The sequence below is a fragment of the Hippocampus bargibanti genome, linkage group LG02, assembly GCF_051943395.1.
Source record: "Hippocampus bargibanti isolate YZ-2025 linkage group LG02, ASM5194339v1, whole genome shotgun sequence".
NCBI classification, from domain to species: domain Eukaryota; kingdom Metazoa; phylum Chordata; class Actinopteri; order Syngnathiformes; family Syngnathidae; genus Hippocampus; species Hippocampus bargibanti.
In genome coordinates, this window is record NC_142735.1 from 12460990 (window position 1) to 12480152 (window position 19163).

Genomic DNA, 19163 nt, shown 5'->3' on the forward strand with positions numbered 1-19163 from the left:
TCTGAACTCAAACAAACGGGGTAACAATTTGTTCTTAAATTGCATATTATTATTTTGCAATTAATTTTAGGGTGTTTCCCCTCTCCCGCTCCCCACTTCCACCGCTCTGCGCATGCGCGGCGCTTCTCCAGGAGCGCTTTACTTCGGCCTGTTCCGCGGTTGCTCGGTCGTTTTCGCCTCTTTGTTGTACTGCGAGTGGATTTAACTCGGACCCAACCAAGTATCAAGCCGTCTTCGGCGCTCCTCGACCAGGTGAGTCGGCATTGAGGCACCAGTCGTCGCCTTCACCGGTCACCGTGTTTCTCTCGCCCCTCCACCCCGACATCGGTGGACGGTTTCGGGTACCGGTGTGTACCCTCCTCACCCCCTTACTGCTCCACCGCCGCCTCCTCCTCCTCGTTTTTAGCATGGCTTGCCACTGGCTGCTACCAATCATGCTATCCATACGTATGCGTGAATGTGTGTCTGAGGGAAGTCTACGTGGGATGTATGGTAGCGCCGGGCCCTGCAGTTGCACGCGCAGGAGGGGAGAAAGGTAGCCAGACAGACTTGGAGCTCGGCCGGGATGCACGCGGTGGTCTTCCTGGTGGCTCAGGCTCGTCTGACCGGCGTGTCTTGTCTTGTTCTCGCTCCTATGCGGTGATACTCCCTCCTGTAGGCCCGTCACCGAAGTTGTTGTAGTGAGCTTCTACATGAGGTTTGGATTAAATGTGATTGGTGGGTTAGTGGTCTCTATTTGCAGCGCCCCTCTCACCACCTCTGTTTTTGTGCACACAGTATTTTCTGTGCTGTTTTTATGGACGTACTTCTGTTGTGTAGATTGTGACATCGTGCGTGCGTGCGTGCGTGCAGGGGGTTGGGGTGTTAACGCACGCACAAACATACACAGCAACCAATAAGTCTGTAGTTTTTTTGTGGTGACGATTTTGAAGGCTTTGTGATGCTAACTGTGCTAAGGTGACGTGTGCGTGTGTTTGTACAAAATGGTTGCGGGAAAAAACTTCGTTTAGCTGCTTCGTTTTGTTCTAAGTGAGAGCTCGTGCTAAAACACAGTTTAGCAGGGGTAATCAAAGTTTGCTCAGTTTCAAAAGTTCATTTCAAGTGTAAAATCATATAATAACTGCAATGAAGCTTTCAAGAAAAAGCAGAACAAAAACGCTACCCAAAATAAAACGCCAAATCTAATGTTTGTCGTCTTTAAAATGAGCCATGATCGCCAAGTATGGCTTGTAATCATTCTTTGCAGAAAAAAATCACTGCCAATTGTTGACACAATAAGCATTGTGAACCTAACAAAGAAACAGAGTAGTCTGTCTTAACTCAGAAAAAATATAATTTCTGAGGTGTTCTGTAGTAAGCAGCAGGTGAACAAGAGTAAGGGGACGAATCACACTGACCGTGAAAAAAACGCAAGCTGAAAAATGACTTTGAAGCTTCAAAGTTCATTTAGTGACACTCCTATCAATAAAACAAGAAGACACAGATAGATTTTGCACATATACAATTTGGAAATGGGCTGTAAGTGACACTGACACATCACATGGCTTAAGTTGAACGCCAGTGGCTATTTACCTGTGGTTTGACATTTACTCCATGAAGTGGCCCATTTTTTCTCCGCATTTGTCTTACTCTGCAACATGGGGTCTGTGAACAGAATACATATACATACTCTATGTATGTATGCTCCTACTAAGTCTTGGATCCTTAAAGGACAACCGACGTCTCCAGACAAGTTGTGTCCATAATTTGTAAAATGGCTTCAAATGACTTCTACTGGGCGTATTTTAATAAGATTCCACAGCATATAGCTATATTTTACGTTTTAAGACTCGCGCTGAACATTCAGGAAGTCTTGTTTTTGAGTTGGTGACGAGTCCTCACGTGACGTCAGAAAAGGACCGCCTCCTGACCGTAAAAGTAGCGTCTTTCCATCACGTCAATGCATTTTGCTGTACTGTTTTTTTGAAAACCTTGTGTTACATCCAAAAGCCGCCAACAGAGGGAGTCCAAGCTCCATGGAAGGAATTTATCAGCCTGTGGAAACGGGCTGATTCATTCCTCACAGCTCGGTGGCCATTTTCTTGCCTCTTTTTGGGTGAGACATTCCCCCCGCCCGTTTGCCTCAAAATGACACGGAATAAATTATTTAATCGATTGCAAACATGTATGCTTTCCTCTTCACAACTATTTGAATCATATTCATAACTGGATGTGTAACAAGAAAGCATATTCTCCAAATCTGAAGCAATTGTTTTGATTCACAAGCAATGAAAGACGTCTTAGCGTGACGTCACCAACTGGGGGCGGGACTTTCTGAAAATGCCCAATTCGCAGCTCAATTTTTTTGCAGATTTTGGACACTAAGTCATTTTTATTGGTGTTTTGCATTTGAATAAAAATATCATACTGCGTATTTTGGGTATTTTAGAAGCTATAAAACCATTCTCTAAAACTTTTTGTACGAGTAACAAAATGTACAGCGTCGGCTAGGTTTGTTTACACCGGACTGGAACGAAGTGTACGGGTGAGCGGAGTGATTCACCATGGGAAATGGAGCCAATGGTGCAATCACTGAAGTTGTATTTTTAAAATTTCATTACATTTTTTTCCCATTTGTGAGAAACTTCCTTTTTTTCTCACTGCATGTTTACAAACGTATATTACGTGAATGTAAAGTTTGACCACGTGTGTAAACAGTATACACGTTAAGAACACTTGCATGTTTAATATTACTCATTTCTATTCATGTAAATTATATAAAGATAAAACATACATGTTAGAATCACGTCCACTTAACCAACTAAAATATATCAAAACAACATCAATGCCAAATACAGTACGTATTGTTTCGTCTCTTACATTTTTTCGGGAAAGATTGGCATTACGAGTGTACATAAAGGCAACACGATTACAAAGCAGCTCTCGAGACTGAAATATATTTGGGTAGCCACACCCACCCCAAAAAGGTACATTATAAATGCCAATAACCAAAAAAAAGTAAATAACAAATAATATGACAGCACAAAGATCAGAGCATTGTCATCAAATGGTGAGTATAGTTTTGCTTTTTTGATTGTTGCTGTGCCGATGACCATTTTGTGTTTGGGAGCCTTTTACTGAGCGCGTTGCTTGTTCTGTAGCCACAAAGGGACATAAGTCTTCTTGTGCCGGTCCCAAGCCCGGATAAATACAGAGGGTTGTGTCAGGAAGGGCATCCGACGTAAAAGCTTGGCCAAAACAAACATGCGGATCATACCTCTGAAGATGGAGGTCACTGATTCGCTGTGGCGACCCCTTGAAGGGAAAAGCCGAAAGGAAAAGAAGAAGAAGATAAAACGTTTTTCTGATGTCAGTTAAAAAACAAAAAAGTGACGTCGGTTGCTCTTTAATTAAACTTGTCCTACATCCAATGTGTTGGTATTTATCACCCTCATTATCAATGTGTCAGGAGGGCATCCGACGTAAAAGCTTGGCCAAAACTAACATGCAAATCAAACCTCTGGAGATGGAGGGCACTGATTCGCTGTGGCGACCCCTGAAGAGAAAAGTCCAAAGGAAAAGAAGATAATGAATGTGACAAGCTGTGATACCGCTTGAAGTTGCAAATAAAACCTTCGAAGGTACATTTCATCGTCTTCCGCCTTTATTTGGATAACCAACATTCTCACTACCCTAAATTAAACAAACATGCGGAGTAGGAAAGGCTATCCTCCCCAACTAAGTCCGTCCGTCATAGTTATTTTTTTCAAAAGCTGTGCTGAACTAAAATCCAAAGTGATGCATTGTTGATGAAAAGACCGAAGCGTCCGTGCAAGCGAGTGCTGATGTGTATGAGATGAGATTATCTTTATGAATTCCCAATTCACAGCAGCAAAGTTATGAAAGACAGAGGAAAGAAAAAGAATAAGTCCAAAAACAAATATAGATCTTCTGTAAAGGCAGCCACTCTCATGGCACCACCTTAACTCTTTCCTCCCTAGCAGGCATTTTGCTTTTCTTCCCCCACAGCCTACAGAGTCCGCAGCCTAGCTTTGTAGTATGCTCCCTGAGTGGCTTCAGCAGGAAATTCATAACTAACATGTGTGTTCAAATAAACTGTTATAACTTCTTTATTTGTTGTTCAATCTTTATGAAACTTTCAGTACACTTTCATAAAATATAACAGAATAAGATAACAAAGTTTATTTTTTTTAGATAACAATTTTTTTTTGTGTGAAATTGATTGAAGTTTTAGAAAATTATTGCAATGTTAATGAAGATTTTTTTCCCCTAAAACCTGCAAATTACAACAAAATGCATTCACAACAAGTCACATACGCATGAAATAAACCTATAATGCATTTAAATTAATTCAGGATGTTTTTATTTGTGGTATGATTTAAAACATGGAGTGCATAGGTTCGCCTTGCATTGCTCACAACCTGTTCTTGGCTCGTGACGAATTTTCTTCTTTGCACACTCTTTACATGTTCTCTTTTTATCCAATTTTACTGGCCAATGAAGGAGGGCAGCAGTGTCATTGTCCTTCATGCATTCTCTTCTTATTTTCCTTCTGTAATTGCCAAACAACTGATGAGCTAAGTTTGTCCTGAATTCTAACTGAGTCTTTTCAGAGGCGACCTGTTGTGGTTTTCACTTGATGGTTCGGAGAGAGTTTCATCAGTGTAAATCCATTGCAAATACAAATATCCACTAGAAACCAGAACAGGTATTTCCACCATTTGAGTGATTTCCTGGAGATAGCGTATGAAGCATGTAGTTGATCAGCCCGAAAGTATTTGAATGGTGAAAGAAGTTCATCAATGCAACAGTTACGACTGTGTCAGATGCCAAAATGTCTTCATCAACATGGTCATCTATTTCATTCTCATCAGGATCTGGAAAGATATACAGTACATGGGTATTTAAGAAAAAAAACGTGGACCGCCGTTTCAATAATCATATTGAGAATGCAAAGCTATGAGGTACAGCTATTAGTGGAAAACGCACCATTCACTTACAAATATTCGCATCAGGTACTAAGTCAGGATCAACAATATCATCATGAAGTTAGCATTACGTCTGTGTAAGCTCTCAGTCGTACAGGAGTGGTCCATCGATGAGAAGGTTTCTTCAGCCGTCATCTGTACAGATGACGGCTGAAGAAACCTTCTCATCGAAGTTAGCGTTAGAATGTTCTGAATTCGGGACACTCCTTATTTTTAATATTTCTCGGTAAATAAACACATTAGCGTTAGTTTATGCATTTCAGTATTAAGATAAACCTCTTATGAATAGCTCATAAAATAGTTACAACATATACTTACGTGGTATTTCATCCATGATGAAAAATAGAAGGCGCTTTTAAGACGGAGGACAGCACATTGTGTTGCGCATGAAGGAGATGATGTCACTGACGCTCTTAAAGGCAAAGCTGCATATAATCTGTTTTAAAGGGACATGTAACTTGTGCCGCATCAGTTTCAATCGGCACTTGAACTGCTACCTTTCATTTTCTCGATCTCGAAGCACAATCGTCCGTAAAGGGTTAACATCTATTCACGGCCCGCCTGTAGTCGGCATCCGGCATTATTGCTATCGCTTCAGCCTGACTGGAGGCGTGACTCGGGATACACGGAAGTAAAAACACGACGACTGTAGTCGTTTGCCGAGAGGAATGAATTAAAGTCAAAATAATGCAATATGACACAACACAAAACATAAAAAATCTTTAGCATTTTTTCTGCACCCTCTTTGTTGTATGAAGCACTTATAGATGAAAGAAGAGAGGATCAAAGTGTCTCTTTGACAGTGGATCACGGACATCATGTTGAAAATATGCATGTCTGCTACAAGCTAAGTTTAGAAAGCAAACACAAAACTGTAGCATCTATTGATGAAAAATGATCTCACATCTCCTGTCCTACATAACCCGCTTCAATACCAAGCCGCAACTCCCACTTCCACATATGCATCAGCACTTTGTGCTGACATTCCTTAATTGTCATTGTCTGCTCCTCAAGCCTCGCTGAACAAAGCGAGGCTTTTGAAAATGCTGCACTTTACATGCACAATTAAAAAAACAGGCAAAGTTGGAGCACCTGCGCTCACTAATAGTACAGTATATTCTGCCCTTTGATAGTTGAAAAGGCAAGCTTGGTTCAGTTGTGTCAAAGGGGGTAAAGTGTCTGTGTGCGGCAGGTATTTGTCTGTCCTTGGACCATTTCAATTGGATTGGCATTTAGTAAGCCGACGTGACTTCAACGCTGCCATTGGTGTCACGAGGTCACAAGCAGAACAGCCTGTCAGAAAGAGCGATGCTTTGACTCTAGCCGTTTTGTGTCACAACAGGTGGAAATTGACCGCTTGTTACTGTGCATGCAAGAAAGCCATTCTTTTCAATGCAGCACAGATTTTTTTGTGAGTGTTAGAGCCATAAAGATATTTTGGTTAGTTTTTGGTTGGTTTAACTATTTTTTCTTCATTGGTTAATTGAATTTAACATCGGTGTAAGCTGTTTGGCTTGCTGTTTTATTTTCTTGCTGTATTACTTACAGTAAATATATTTAGAATGTTGAGGCACTTGGCTTCCATTAGTTGTCCCGTCTTTAGCCTGTTAAAAGCCAGGTTGGCATAAGCTGTATTAGGAAAACAGTAAGGCATGGAGCAACAACTTTTCTGACTCTATTTACAATGAATTTCAGGTTATGTGGTTGTGCGAAGTGTAATGGAGAGGTTTTTTTTTTTTTTTTTTTTTTTTTTTTTTTTGGGGGGGGGGGGGATAAAGCGAAATTCATTTTATTTTTTGGGGGGGATTAACTGTGATGGCCTCGTATTTTTGTTGTTGTTCGATGCTGAAGTTGGGAACCTTCATGCTCTGCTAATGTAGTGAGAAAAGGGCAGTACGTTGCCGCTCCAGTGAGAAACACAGTAACCCCTGGCACATGCTGGGTAGTTTTGAGAATTGTTTTTTTCGTGTTATTAATTTTGAGTCTCAAATGTGTGCCACAAAAAAAGACCCGTACATGTATATGCCAGTATGAGCCTCGTTATGTAATGTAAACCGCTGATTGGTGGGTGTGTTCTGTCAGTACACAACATGCAGCTCATCTTCTTGATGAATTCTACATTTTCCCTTTCTTGGAAGCCTGTGATCCAGTGGTTAGCATGTTGACCTCACAGTGCAGAGTTCGTGGGTTCAATTCCTGCTATGGCCTCCCTGTGCGAAGTTTGCATATTCTCCCTAAATTTGTGGCTTTCTGCCACATTTCAAAAACATACATGGCAGGCTATTTGAGCATTCCAAATTGACCCTCAATGCGAGTGTGAGTGCGCGTGTGCCCTGTGGTTGGCCGGCATTGGGTGTGTGTGCCCCCCGCTGCTGCCGAAAGAAAGTTGGAATAGGCTCCAGCAACCCCTGGTGACCTTTGTGAGGATAAAGTGGATTGGAAAATGAATGGATGAATGGGCGGAATGTATTGATAGTGGTGTGGTGTCTTGACATTTGCGCTGGAACCAGGTATACAAATGAAGAAATGCAGCAACCGCCCATAGCCATTTTAGCCAAAACAACTTAATAAATTTAACAACAACAACAGAAATAGGAACAGTTTGCAACACCTTTGTTAACCCCTCATCTTCCATAATGTTTTATCAGCCGAGATGTCCTATGCTATCAGCTTGGCAAGAACATTTGTCAGCCTGTCGATTACAGACTTGCTCATACGCGGGCTGTTCTCCAAGTTTCATTTGTCGAAGGCCTTTCCTACCTTCTTTTCCTTTCGTCTTTTCCCTTCCATCTTCAGAGGTTTGATTGGCATGTTTGTTGTGGCCACGCTTTTACGTCGGATGCCCTTCCTGACACAACCCTCTGTATTTATCTGGGCTTGGCACTGGCACAACAAGACACTGGCTTGTGTTCCCTTGTGGCCACAGAACAAGCAACTCTAAGAACTTAATAAAGATGAGGATGCATGGCTTGCTATATTAGAAACACTTTCTGTGCTCGCTGTGGCTACACTCTTGGATGGGTGGTTTTCATTCACGTGGTATGCTGAACTTGATCTGCTTCTATGGTATGCAAACTTTTTACAAATGAGGCACATTACTCTACTTCTATTAATCGTCCCATATGGGTGTTTGTTTGAATGTAAATTTTCTTTTCATCGGTTCATGAACTTGCATTCCCTTCTCCTCACTTTATTGCTGCTTACTTAGGCTCTCTTTGGAGTTGGGTGGTCTATCGGCTTCTGCGAAACAAGACCAAACATGTCACCCAATTAATGTCCACTTTAGGCTTTGACTAACAGTTGTTTCCCTAGCCTCAACAACTTGAATGCCAACGTACAAAAAGCTACATTATAAGAGGGCAACCCACCTACAGAATTAATAGTTAGCGATTAAAATCTAGATTAACACGATAAAAAAATAACACTCTTATGTGTGTAATTAATTAATTGGCATTAACGTGATAATCTGATACCTCTAATTGTATGATGACTGCATGAGCATGAAAGGGTTCAGTGAAAATGTGATGCCTGTAAAAATTGCATTGGGGAGAAAAAAAACATTTAAAACCCCACAGATTCTCAAACAAGTAGAACATCCTGCCAATAAGCATTTTCCATGAAAAATGAGGATTGTTTCCCCGACCCCTCTCCAAAATTGAATTATAAAAACTATGTAGAAAAATTTGGACGAAAGACTGAAGCTGCCGATGCCAAACGGCAAACATGCATGGTGTGACTCTGTCTTGTTTATCTCTATTTATTTTGTGCAAGACTGCGGTCATCCTGAATAAATCTGGTGAAAACATCTTCAACAACAATAGTTTTTTTGTTCTTTTTCCTTCCCCTGTGCTCAGGCTCGAATGAGAGACTTTCCATGATGTGGAGCTAACGCCACCGGTTGCTCAACTTGCAGGAAGAGACGTGGACGGCGCAACAGCCCCAGCTCACGCATGGCGGTATTAGGGGTAAGGAGCATATTCCGTATTTTTATAGATGTGATGTTTAAACTTTGGACAACTGGACAATTCAATGCATTAACAACAAGACAAGGCTTTGAAATCACTTTTTATTTTTGGAACAAAACCATGTACAGCATCACGTTAAGTGTTGCATGACCATATGTGACGGGTGTCACAACAGTGACTGTCTTCATCTCCACAATGCTGCCGTATTAATGAAGACGAGACGCGTGGATGTGTCTTTTTATTTCTGCAACACAGTATGGCAGAAGAGATGGGTGAAGTCGCATGGGTTTCGTCTTGTGATTAACCTGAATCTCCTCGAGATTGTTCTCAAATGCAAAACATTGTAGATAACAAAACAGAATTAACAACGTGTGATCATATAGTGGTTATTTACAGAAAAAGAGAATACAACACAAGTTCACTGTTATTTACAAGATGTCCCTGAACGCATCATGGGCGGAGACTCGGCAGAACACGCGGTGCGCTTGTAATGGCTGGCGCGCAGTTCAACCCGCCACGGACACTCACGGGCATATGAAACACGACACAAGAAACTAAATATTGTTCAATAAAAACGAAATGAAACAATTATTACCTGCAACACAGTATGGCAGAAGGGATGGGTGAAGTCGCATGGGTTTCGTCTTGTGATTAACTGCGCAATAGAAAAGCACATGTGCTCCAAAGTTCCACTCGACAAAACGTGAAGTAAATAATGACACAAAAAGTAATCTGGAATCGAAATGAATAAGGGAACTAATTAGATAACACTAGACAGTACAAAAGGGGAAACAAAATAAGATATTGTCATGAAAATGCGCGTTAATCAAGACCAACAGAAAATTGCGACTCACCCTGAATCTCCTCGAGATTGTTCTGGAAACTATGGGCGGGACATAGTGCCACACTGTGCGCCGTTGCGTCACTTCCTTCATAATTTAATAATCTAAGCGCACAACTCCGTTACACATAGATACCCAAGAAGCATTGTCTGACACACGCCCTTGTCACAGATGGCATCATCATTATTCCTACTACTTTTGCGTTTGAGTCGCAAAAAATAACTGCGTGCCAAAAGGTAAATAGAAGGGTGCATGTCGGGAGCATATGTACGCAGTAGATAAGCAAGGGGAACAATTCTCTCCAGGGCTCAAATTAATACCTGTTAGATAACAAACCACTTTGGGGGAATTGATAACAGAAGTTGTTGTTTTTTTTATTCTTACGGGGGTACAAAATGGTGGTTTTCTTTGTCCAAACCACCACCAGGTGTCCACCTGTGCACCTGCCTGTGTCAATCAATGCCTGTCCGATATCTACCTATATACAGTATTCCTCGCTTCTTTTGTGAGCTATATATTGAAACTGATCGACAGTAACTTTCCACTTCATAAGGATCTACCCAATTTCTGTGCAGGGCAGCGAAGTTAAAGTTCTTAGTTGGTAGAATACATTTTTTTTTAAATAGTGAAATAGATATAGAAGCATTGTCAAGAAATGGTACGTTAATACGACAGTTGAAATTGAATAGAATTTACATCTCAATGTTCAGTCATTTGGAAGACGACTGAACAAAATATTCTAAAACATCAAAACTTTTACTTGACTAAAGCTTTTGTGCATTCTCTACCCACGTCTGTGTTCTGCCACACGTGTCCCTCAATTTTGCTGTTTATCTCCCTATCTGCCTACCAAGCGTTGAACTAAGGTCCCACTTTATATTACCTTGTTTCTTTCTCTGTGTGCTGTTTTGCCAGATTTGGCACAATTTGTCCTTTGCTCCCCTCTTTCACAAGATGGCAGTATGACTACATTGTCAGGCATCTGAATGCAGACACCAGCTGCATTATGTTGCCTGACGACAACAGGGCATCTTTCTGAATTTTTGGCCTCATTTGATGTTATCTCAATTTATGTCTGCCACAGAACCCCGACATGCTGACAAGGAAAATCAAGCTCTGTCATATCAACGCCCACATCACCTGTCGGCTGTGTGACGGCTACCTGATAGACGCCACCACTGTCACAGAGTGCCTGCATACGTGTACGTACACCTTTTATATGCACATTCATGTAAGTCCTTCATGTGTCAACGAGAGAGAGCCGTCTACTTGAAACAGAATCCGCGGGCATCTTTGTGGAGTCTTTTCACATTCAGACATTCAGGTCACGTCAACACACTGCAGCTGTCTGACTTCAATAAAGCTCACATATGGAGTATGTCTGTCGTGGAAGACAGGTCAAGTGTAGAGAGGTTTGGTAGGGGGGGGGGGTGTGAAGTCATCACGGTGCCGTTCAAATCTTTTACCAACGAAGGGAATTGTTTGAGATGTGCGATAAGATATCCTTTATTCATCTCACATTGGAGAAATTCTCAAATCAGTAAAGTGTATGGAAGCAAGAGGAAAGGAAAAAGAATAAGTAGAAAAACAATATACAATACGGGTGCCACAGAGAACAACTGATTGGCATCAACTGATTGGCCTCAAAGTACAGAGGATTTCCAAAGCACTTCTCACGAGGGTCCAAGGCGTGCGGGAGCCTATCCCAGCTCTCTTCGGCCCGTAGGCGCGGGACTCCCTAAACTGATCAAGGGACTGACAACCATGCACACTCAGACTCATACCTTGGGATTTGCGTTCAATCACTCTGCCATGTATGAGAACATGTAAACTCCACACAGGAAGGCCAGATGAATTTTATGGGGATGGACCTCCGCCGCCAAAGAGTTAAAATCTTTTATCTATTAATATTAAGTTTGTGTGTTTGTGCGCAGTTTGTAGAAGCTGCCTGGTGAAGTATCTGGAGGAGAACAACACGTGTCCCACTTGTAGAATTGTTATTCATCAGAGCCATCCACTGCAGTACATTGGGTGAGACGCACACACACACACACACACACACACACACACACACACACACACACACACACACACACACACACACACACACACACACACACACACACACACACACACACTCACAGCCAGTCAAGAAAATTGCTCACGTCCAGCATCATGTATTTTAAATCATTCACAGCCATACCCGAATTTATTCGAGAATTGAAAAGCATGACATGGAGCGCCATTCCCAAATTTGTTTGGGTTTTATTTTTTTCTTGCGGGGGGTCAGGGGTGCAGATAAAGTGCTGGTTAGACCTCTGGCAATGTTTTTCCCTCCCGGAGGGGGCAGCATTTGCCTTTTGTACAGCTAAAATGTACAAAAAACCATTTCAAGCTCAGGTAACTCCCGACCCATATAACCTAGGAATTAACTATTTTTTTCTGATTAAAGTAGACAGTATAAGGTTTCTTATGCTGCATTGAATGTTTATGTAGTCCTAAAACACAATATTCTGTGGGTCCTGCAATTTCAGTGAAAATGACAAAAACCCTGGCACTGGAGTGGACACATTTTTGCACATAGTCTGGTAGTGAATGAGTTAAAATAGTGAAATAAAAAAAAATCCCCATCATTTAATGTCAATAATCTGAAGGCTCTCGGAGAATTCCACTGTTTTGTATATGAATGTGTCTGTGTACTGGTGTGCCGTCAACACTATGTCGTTATCTTCGCAGCCATGACAGAACAATGCAAGACATTGTGTACAAGTTGGTACCCGGACTTCAAGAGGGTATGTTTATTTTTTTCAGAGTGGAAAAAAAATGTTAATTTTTTTTATATAACTAGAGACCATGAACATCATCTTTCCTGCTGTTGGTTGTGTAGCGGAGATAAAGAAGCAGCGGGAGTTCTACCAGAAATTGGGCATGGAGGTTCCTGGTGACATTAAAGGGGAACTCTGCAACATGAAGATGCATCTAGACCAGCGCAATGGTACGGTCCAACATCATCATCTTCTTCATTTCACTGTATTGAACCCCCCCCCCCCCAACCTTGACTCTCAATTTAGACTTGCAAACAACTTCTGGAATGTTTTAGTTTTAATGTTGCCCATTCACATTCGCTGCTATGTTGAAGACCGTCAATGTCCACTTGGTTCATTAAAAACCAAATGTGGACAGTCAGCTCTTATTTTTACTGCATTCCCAGAAGTTGTCCTCATTAGTTTTTATTTGAGGACGGCCTAACAAAGGGAACGGTCACTCAAACAGTGATCACACCATGCTAACTGCAGTGGGCAGCCCGGCAGTTTAGCACTGCACATAATTAAAGACCCACACCACTATACAAACCACCCACCACCAGAAGCCCTCAAAAGAGGAACATGAATGCCCTCTGGGCTTTCACACGAGCTGCTGTTGGAAATGAATCTAATTCAACTCTTGCTCACGCTGTAGCGCTTCACAAGTCCTCTGACAGTCACTCGGTGGAAGCTGGATAAGAGAAGCAGCAGCAGCAGCAGCGGAGTGACGTCTGCTTTGAAGACTGCCGGCTCTTATTTTTGTCGCTTGGCAGCTGAGCAGAGATGATTGACGTTTGGTTAATTGAAATCAAGTAACGCTGGACATTTCTTCTTTTTTTTTTTTTTTTTTTATTGCGAGGCCACATATCACCTCGTTTTTTTTTTGTGATCTCTGACACGGCGTATCAGGGAAATTAACATCTTCCAGATGACCTCCCCGGTCTGGCTTTTTCACGTTTTTTGTCACTCTTAGTTTATCGTCACTTTAGAAAAACCAAGAGCAGTTTTTTTCTTATTTTGACTGCTAAATTAGCCCAGACATCTTGAAGTTTCCCTTTTAGTGGAACAGGACCATTCAATAAACCTCTCACATAATTTTCATGCTATGTAAACATAGGCTCAGTGCAGTACAGACAAGAGCAGGGGTGTCCAAAATCAGTCCTCAAGGGCCACTGTCCAGCCTGTTTTCCAGCTCTCCCACGAGCAACACACCTGATTCAAATGATCAGGACTGTTTTGATGCTGCTTCAGAGCTGGCTGATGAGCTAATCTGAATCAGGTGTGTTGCAGCCAGGGCAGATAGAAAACAGGCAGGACAGTGGCCCTTCAGGACTGGAGCTGGACATGCCTCAACTGGAGGAATCTCATGTCTCTTTCTTAACGGGGACAGAGGAGCTATGAGGTTGTGTGAAGGTGATTTCACCACTGCAATGACAAGAGGGAGCGCCTCTTGATCCGCAATCAAGCGAGTTGACTGTTGACTCTGGAGACGGTCGCCGTGGAGACTGCACGCACCCAAACAAATATATACACGCGCACACACACCGTGAGGCAATTCTCTCTGGGATGTGTGACAGTTTGCCCATATGGAAAATGGCTCCATGATAAGGATGCCAAACTATTCACAAAACACACACACACACACACACACACACACACACACACACACACACACACACACACACACACACACACACACACACACACACACACACACACACACACACACACACACACACACACTGTGTAAGCTCTCAGTCGTACAGGAGTGGTCCATCGATGAGAAGGTTTCTTCAGCCGTCATCTGTACTTTTTTGAAGGTATCGGACGTTTTGCCTCCTATCCAAGAGGCTTCGTCAGCGAACTAAAGTCTTACTGGTCGTATCGGCCCTATTTATATATCGATAATGTCCAGATATGGCGGCGCCGGACACAGCTATGATAGGTCCCTACTCTCAGGTTGGGGTGGAGCAGAGGACCACTCCTTGTAGCCCCACTGATTGTTCCTGAACAACGGTCCTCTGCTCCCCCCAACCTGAGAGTAGGGACCTATCATAGCTGTGTCCGGCGGCGCCATGTCTGAAGAAACCTATCTAGCATATCTTCATAGAAACATTGTAGTGGGACCCCAAACGATAAACAAAATATACAATTTTTTTCAATCACCTTGAATGGCCAAAATATCCTTCAAATGGCTAGAACAAGCTTTGAGACTGTGTGCAAAACAAAGAAGCCATTCTTGCTCAGTCCTGGTAAATTCCATGCTCGCAGCAAATTGCGTGCAGCTCAATGGACCGTCGATTAAATGCACATTTCCAATAATTGTTTGACTGTTATTGTATTTAAAATTAAATGCAAACGTGTCCGCTAATAAGATAGGAGGCGTGTTCATTAGTGCTAAGTATGAGGATCGAAGACCTCGAAGCGTCCTGTGGCTGGCTTCAAAAGTTCGTTGTACGACATCAGCAGAACAATGCTGTCAAGTGTGCTGATGGAGGCGAGGTAAAGGTCATGCAGTACAACGTATACTATACCAGAGTTTTTTCACTGTTCTCATTTATACAAGTATGTTATTACTTTAATGGTTTTGTTCTGTTGATGTTTTTTTATGAGCTTTCAACATACGCAGTTTTTAATATGTATCACATCTTGTGCTGACTTGGCCTGCCTGTCAAATTTCAGAAATCAATGTGGCCTCTGAGCCAAAAGGTTTTGCTCACATTTGACGGGATTTGATTTGATTTTCAATCAATTCTGAAGTGTGTGACTGAACTGATTTTTGGGCTCCTCTAGTCATCCACCTAAATCAAACTTCCCATCTTACCAAGATGAAAACAGCTATAAAAAATAAATAAATCCAATTAAGTTCTCCCATTTTATTTGTGGAAACAGGAGACACAAAGTCAGAAGACACGCCCAATAAGGAAGCAGGAGAGGAGAAAGCAGAAGAGGACAATGACTATCACCGTAGTGATGAGCAGGTACAGATGTAGTCTGGGCGGACAAAGTAGCGCCGCAAAATCACCAACTTTGTGGGATATTTGCATTTGTGGCTTTTTATTTTGCACTGTGGCAATCATAACGAATGACGGTCAAGAGGTGATCGCATGACATAATTTTTTCCCGGGTGTTCGCTGGCAGGTGAGCATCTGCCTGGAGTGCAACAGCAGTAAGCTCAGAGGCCTCAAGCGCAAGTGGATCCGCTGTTCGGCGCAGGCCACCGTCCTACACCTCAAGAAGTTCATCGCCAAAAAGCTCAACCTGACCTCCTTTAACGAGGTGAAATGAAATGACATTACTTTTTTGTTGTTATATGGATTCAAAAGTATTTCAAAATAAGCATCACACTGAAATCTGTTAACACATTCATTGCCAGACGTGTAAAAATGTGTCCACTCCAGTGCCAGGGTTTTTGTCATTGTTACTTGAATTCCAGGATCCACAGAATATTGACTTTTAGGACTACATACGAATTCAATGCAGCGTAAGAAACTTTGTACTCTCTTCTTTCATCAGAAAAAAAACCATTAATTCCTAAATGATATGGGTCTGGAGTTATATGAGCTTGAAATGAGGGTGGCTGTCCAAAATACAATGCAATACATACATACTGGTTTGTATAGCGCTTTAACAACAGCGTAAACTGGAACAAAGCCCTAACATGGAAAAATGGGAAATGCTGCCCCTTGTGGAAGGGAAAACCATTACCGGAGGTCTGGCCAGCACTTTATCGGCACCCCTCTGGAAGAAAAACCAAACCCCGAACAAATTCAGGAATGGCGCTCTACGTCATATTTTCAATGCACGAATAAATTCGGGAATGGCAGTGAATGAGTTAAGAACCTCATGTGAGAATACATTTATTCTCCAAAATTATAAAGGAAAAAATAAACAAATGACGCAATATACTCCAGGAAAGCACTAAAAATCCTCAATGCAATTTAGGTTTGTACATGGCCCTCAGAGGAACCCCGGTTTAAAGAGAGTAACAAATCATCTCGGTCATCAACATCTCTGTTTCTCAGCTCTTGTTCATAACATTTTTTTTCTTCCCACACAGTTGGACATTTTATGCAATGAGGAAATCCTGGGCAAGGACCACACTTTGAAATTTGTTGTCGTAACGAGATGGAGATTTAAGGTACCGTAATCATCTTGTGGCATTCTTGGTTGCACCTGGGTCTTTCACGGGGACTTTCTCGACTTCGTTCATATTTTAATACCACCACGCTCATATTTCACGTACATCAGCTGGATCAAATGGGGGCCAAGGGAGTGAATTAACATTTTTCAATTCCTTTCAACGAGGAACACATGCTAACCTGTTTTTTTTTGCCTCCAGAAATCGCCTCTCCTGCTTCATTACAGACCCAAAATGGATCTGTTGTAGCTCAAACGGACATACAATTACATTTTTGTTATTTTTTTTATTTTGTATTTTCTTGTCGATGTTGTTCCTGTCCGGCGTGCTGTTTTTAAACTACGTATGCAAAGATGATCAACCAGCAGCAGCGTGCAAACAAGCAAACGCCACCACAAAACCACACAACAAAAAAGTCAGCAGCAGGGAGATGCCGCAACACTGGCTTTACCTTTTTTTTTTTCGTTTTTTTTCGTGATATCCAAGATATGTGAAGAAGAAAGAAAAAGTCAAAAAACAAATGGAGAAAAATCATATATTTATACTTTTGTACAGTTTAAGAAGAGACGAACTGAAAAAGACACTACACTGGTGCTCTGTTTACATGCAAAGGTGATGTCGGGGCGGGCGGGGGTTTCACGTGATCGCCTTTTGGGCAATAGCAGTGAAGGATGAAGTTTTTTATCAACTTGTTTTCCTTTTGGGAACAAAGATTTTGTACGCGTGTCCATCTTCAGTTGATAATGGAGTAAAATGTCTCTGAATGTGTCATTTTGGCCCAAGCCCTGCCCTGTTTTCTATCTAATTTGCTCTTGATGATTGTCCATTGTGAATAGCCTTTGTGTAGTAATTTATGTTCTATATAATGTACATATGATGCGTTTATAAGGAGCGAGCGGTGGAGAGTAAGAGACTTTTAGACTGTTAAAAACAGAGCGCGTCCAGAGGTCCTATCTATATCAGAATATATCTTCTTTTAAAACAAAAAAAGTTTGCATTTTGTTGTTCATTGAGAAAACAGATGTGTGTCATAAAAGGTGCCGCCATCCGTTTTTTGTCCCATCCTTTTGGAATGAGAGCAAAAAATCAGATCTTGAAATACCCAACAAAATGTCCAAAAAACTCATGGTTCTCCCCCTTTTTTATGTAAAAGTATAAAATTCTCCTCTTTCACTACGATATCCTGCAAAATCATCCCATCAAAGCTAGATAGAAAGATCCCTGCATTTGTCTGTCTCTCCACTTTCATACAAAGCCCAGCAAAGGGGTTAAATGTTGGTTCTTTGGGTATCGCTCTAATGTGGCTGCTTTGCAGAGATTCTGTGTGATAGGGTAAAATGGGGTGTCAGAGCTGACATTTATCAATCTGTATTGTTTGTTGCAGAGCCTAGTTAAGGCTGTCAATATCAAATGATCAGATTGAGTCTGTTGCAAAATGTACCACATTGATCTGTTTGACTTTTGACATAGAACCAATTACATAGTATAAATGCCTCTGGCATTTAGTTAATTTAATGTCATTTTAGATAGACAAAGAGACTAGAAAAGGAATCAAATGCAGATTTAAGAAACATAAATGTATCTATTCACGCACTCTGAACATAAAATTTGATTTTGAATCACAATGGGAGATCACTTATTCAGTCTTTATCTTTTGCACCAGAACCCAGCAAAGAGGATACATTCCAAATCTGTTAGTCCTCTAATGCAAAGCTTTTCTGGTACATCGTGGGAAAGAGAAAAGGGAGCCTATTAGATCCGTAAAAGAAAATCCAGCATGTATCCAACATCATCTTTTGCTATACTAGCAGGGGTAATTGCTCGATTTTCTTTGAACCCGCAGATCAATTATTGGTTCAATGCTGCTATTTTGCAGGTTCTCTGCGTGAAAGAGCATTTAGTTCTAAAATATGAAGCAGGTATCGGTTTTTCAAAGACCCAGCAAAATTGCCGTGTTAGGAGCCAGAATGATGTCATCTTTTAACAGAGAACCTGATACCACATCTTATGATATGGTTCTGACAGACATTTTGCAGGGTCTCCAAATGAAATAGAACATGCCAACCAAAACCATTGTTACATTTTGCCACTGAAGAATTGATATTCTTTCTAAAAATGGAATCATAGAACATAATGCTCCATTTCAGTTTAAACCAAGGGTGTCCAAAGTCGGTCCTCGAGGGCCGCCGTCCTGCCTGCTTTCCAGCTCTCCCAGGAGCAACGCACCTGATTCAAATCATCAGGACCATTTTGATGCTGCTTCAGAGCTGGCTGATGAGCTGATCATTTGAATCAGGTGTGTTGCTCCTGGGAGAGCTGGAAAACAGGCAGGACAGCGGCCCTCGAGGACCGACTTTGGACACCCCTGGTTTAAAGGATGATGTTTCCCAATATTTTTTCCCACATTTATGTCCCGTGGATCT

General features: G+C 41.7%; 1 protein-coding gene across 4 annotated transcripts; it reads left to right on the forward strand.

Annotated features, from left to right (window-relative positions):
* The first annotated feature begins 103 nt into the window (after positions 1 to 103).
* On the forward strand, positions 104 to 18938 carry pcgf3 (polycomb group ring finger 3). 4 transcript variants are annotated; one of them, XM_088989370.1, is made up of 10 exons: positions 104 to 252; positions 8843 to 8953; positions 10880 to 10997; positions 11730 to 11826; positions 12532 to 12587; positions 12683 to 12790; positions 15492 to 15580; positions 15741 to 15878; positions 16660 to 16740; positions 16942 to 18938. In XM_088989370.1, exons 2-10 carry the CDS (start codon positions 8939 to 8941, stop codon positions 16987 to 16989), a joined length of 750 nt encoding a protein of 249 aa, XP_088845496.1. In that variant the 5' UTR covers positions 104 to 252; positions 8843 to 8938; the 3' UTR covers positions 16990 to 18938. The 4 variants fall into 4 exon arrangements, with proteins under 4 accessions (XP_088845496.1, XP_088845497.1, XP_088845498.1 ...); XM_088989371.1 differs by lacking the exon at positions 104 to 252 and adding an exon at positions 400 to 535; XM_088989372.1 differs by lacking the exon at positions 104 to 252 and adding an exon at positions 621 to 697.
* Positions 18939 to 19163: the final 225 nt, after the last annotated feature.

Bases quoted from the DNA above. Each gene is read 5' to 3' on its own strand.
- pcgf3 (XM_088989370.1), top strand. The intron at 12,588-12,682 runs GTATGTTTATTT...TTGGTTGTGTAG, and splicing joins GGTACCCGGACTTCAAGAGG to CGGAGATAAAGAAGCAGCGG. The intron at 16,741-16,941 runs GTACCGTAATCA...TTTTGCCTCCAG, and splicing joins TAACGAGATGGAGATTTAAG to AAATCGCCTCTCCTGCTTCA.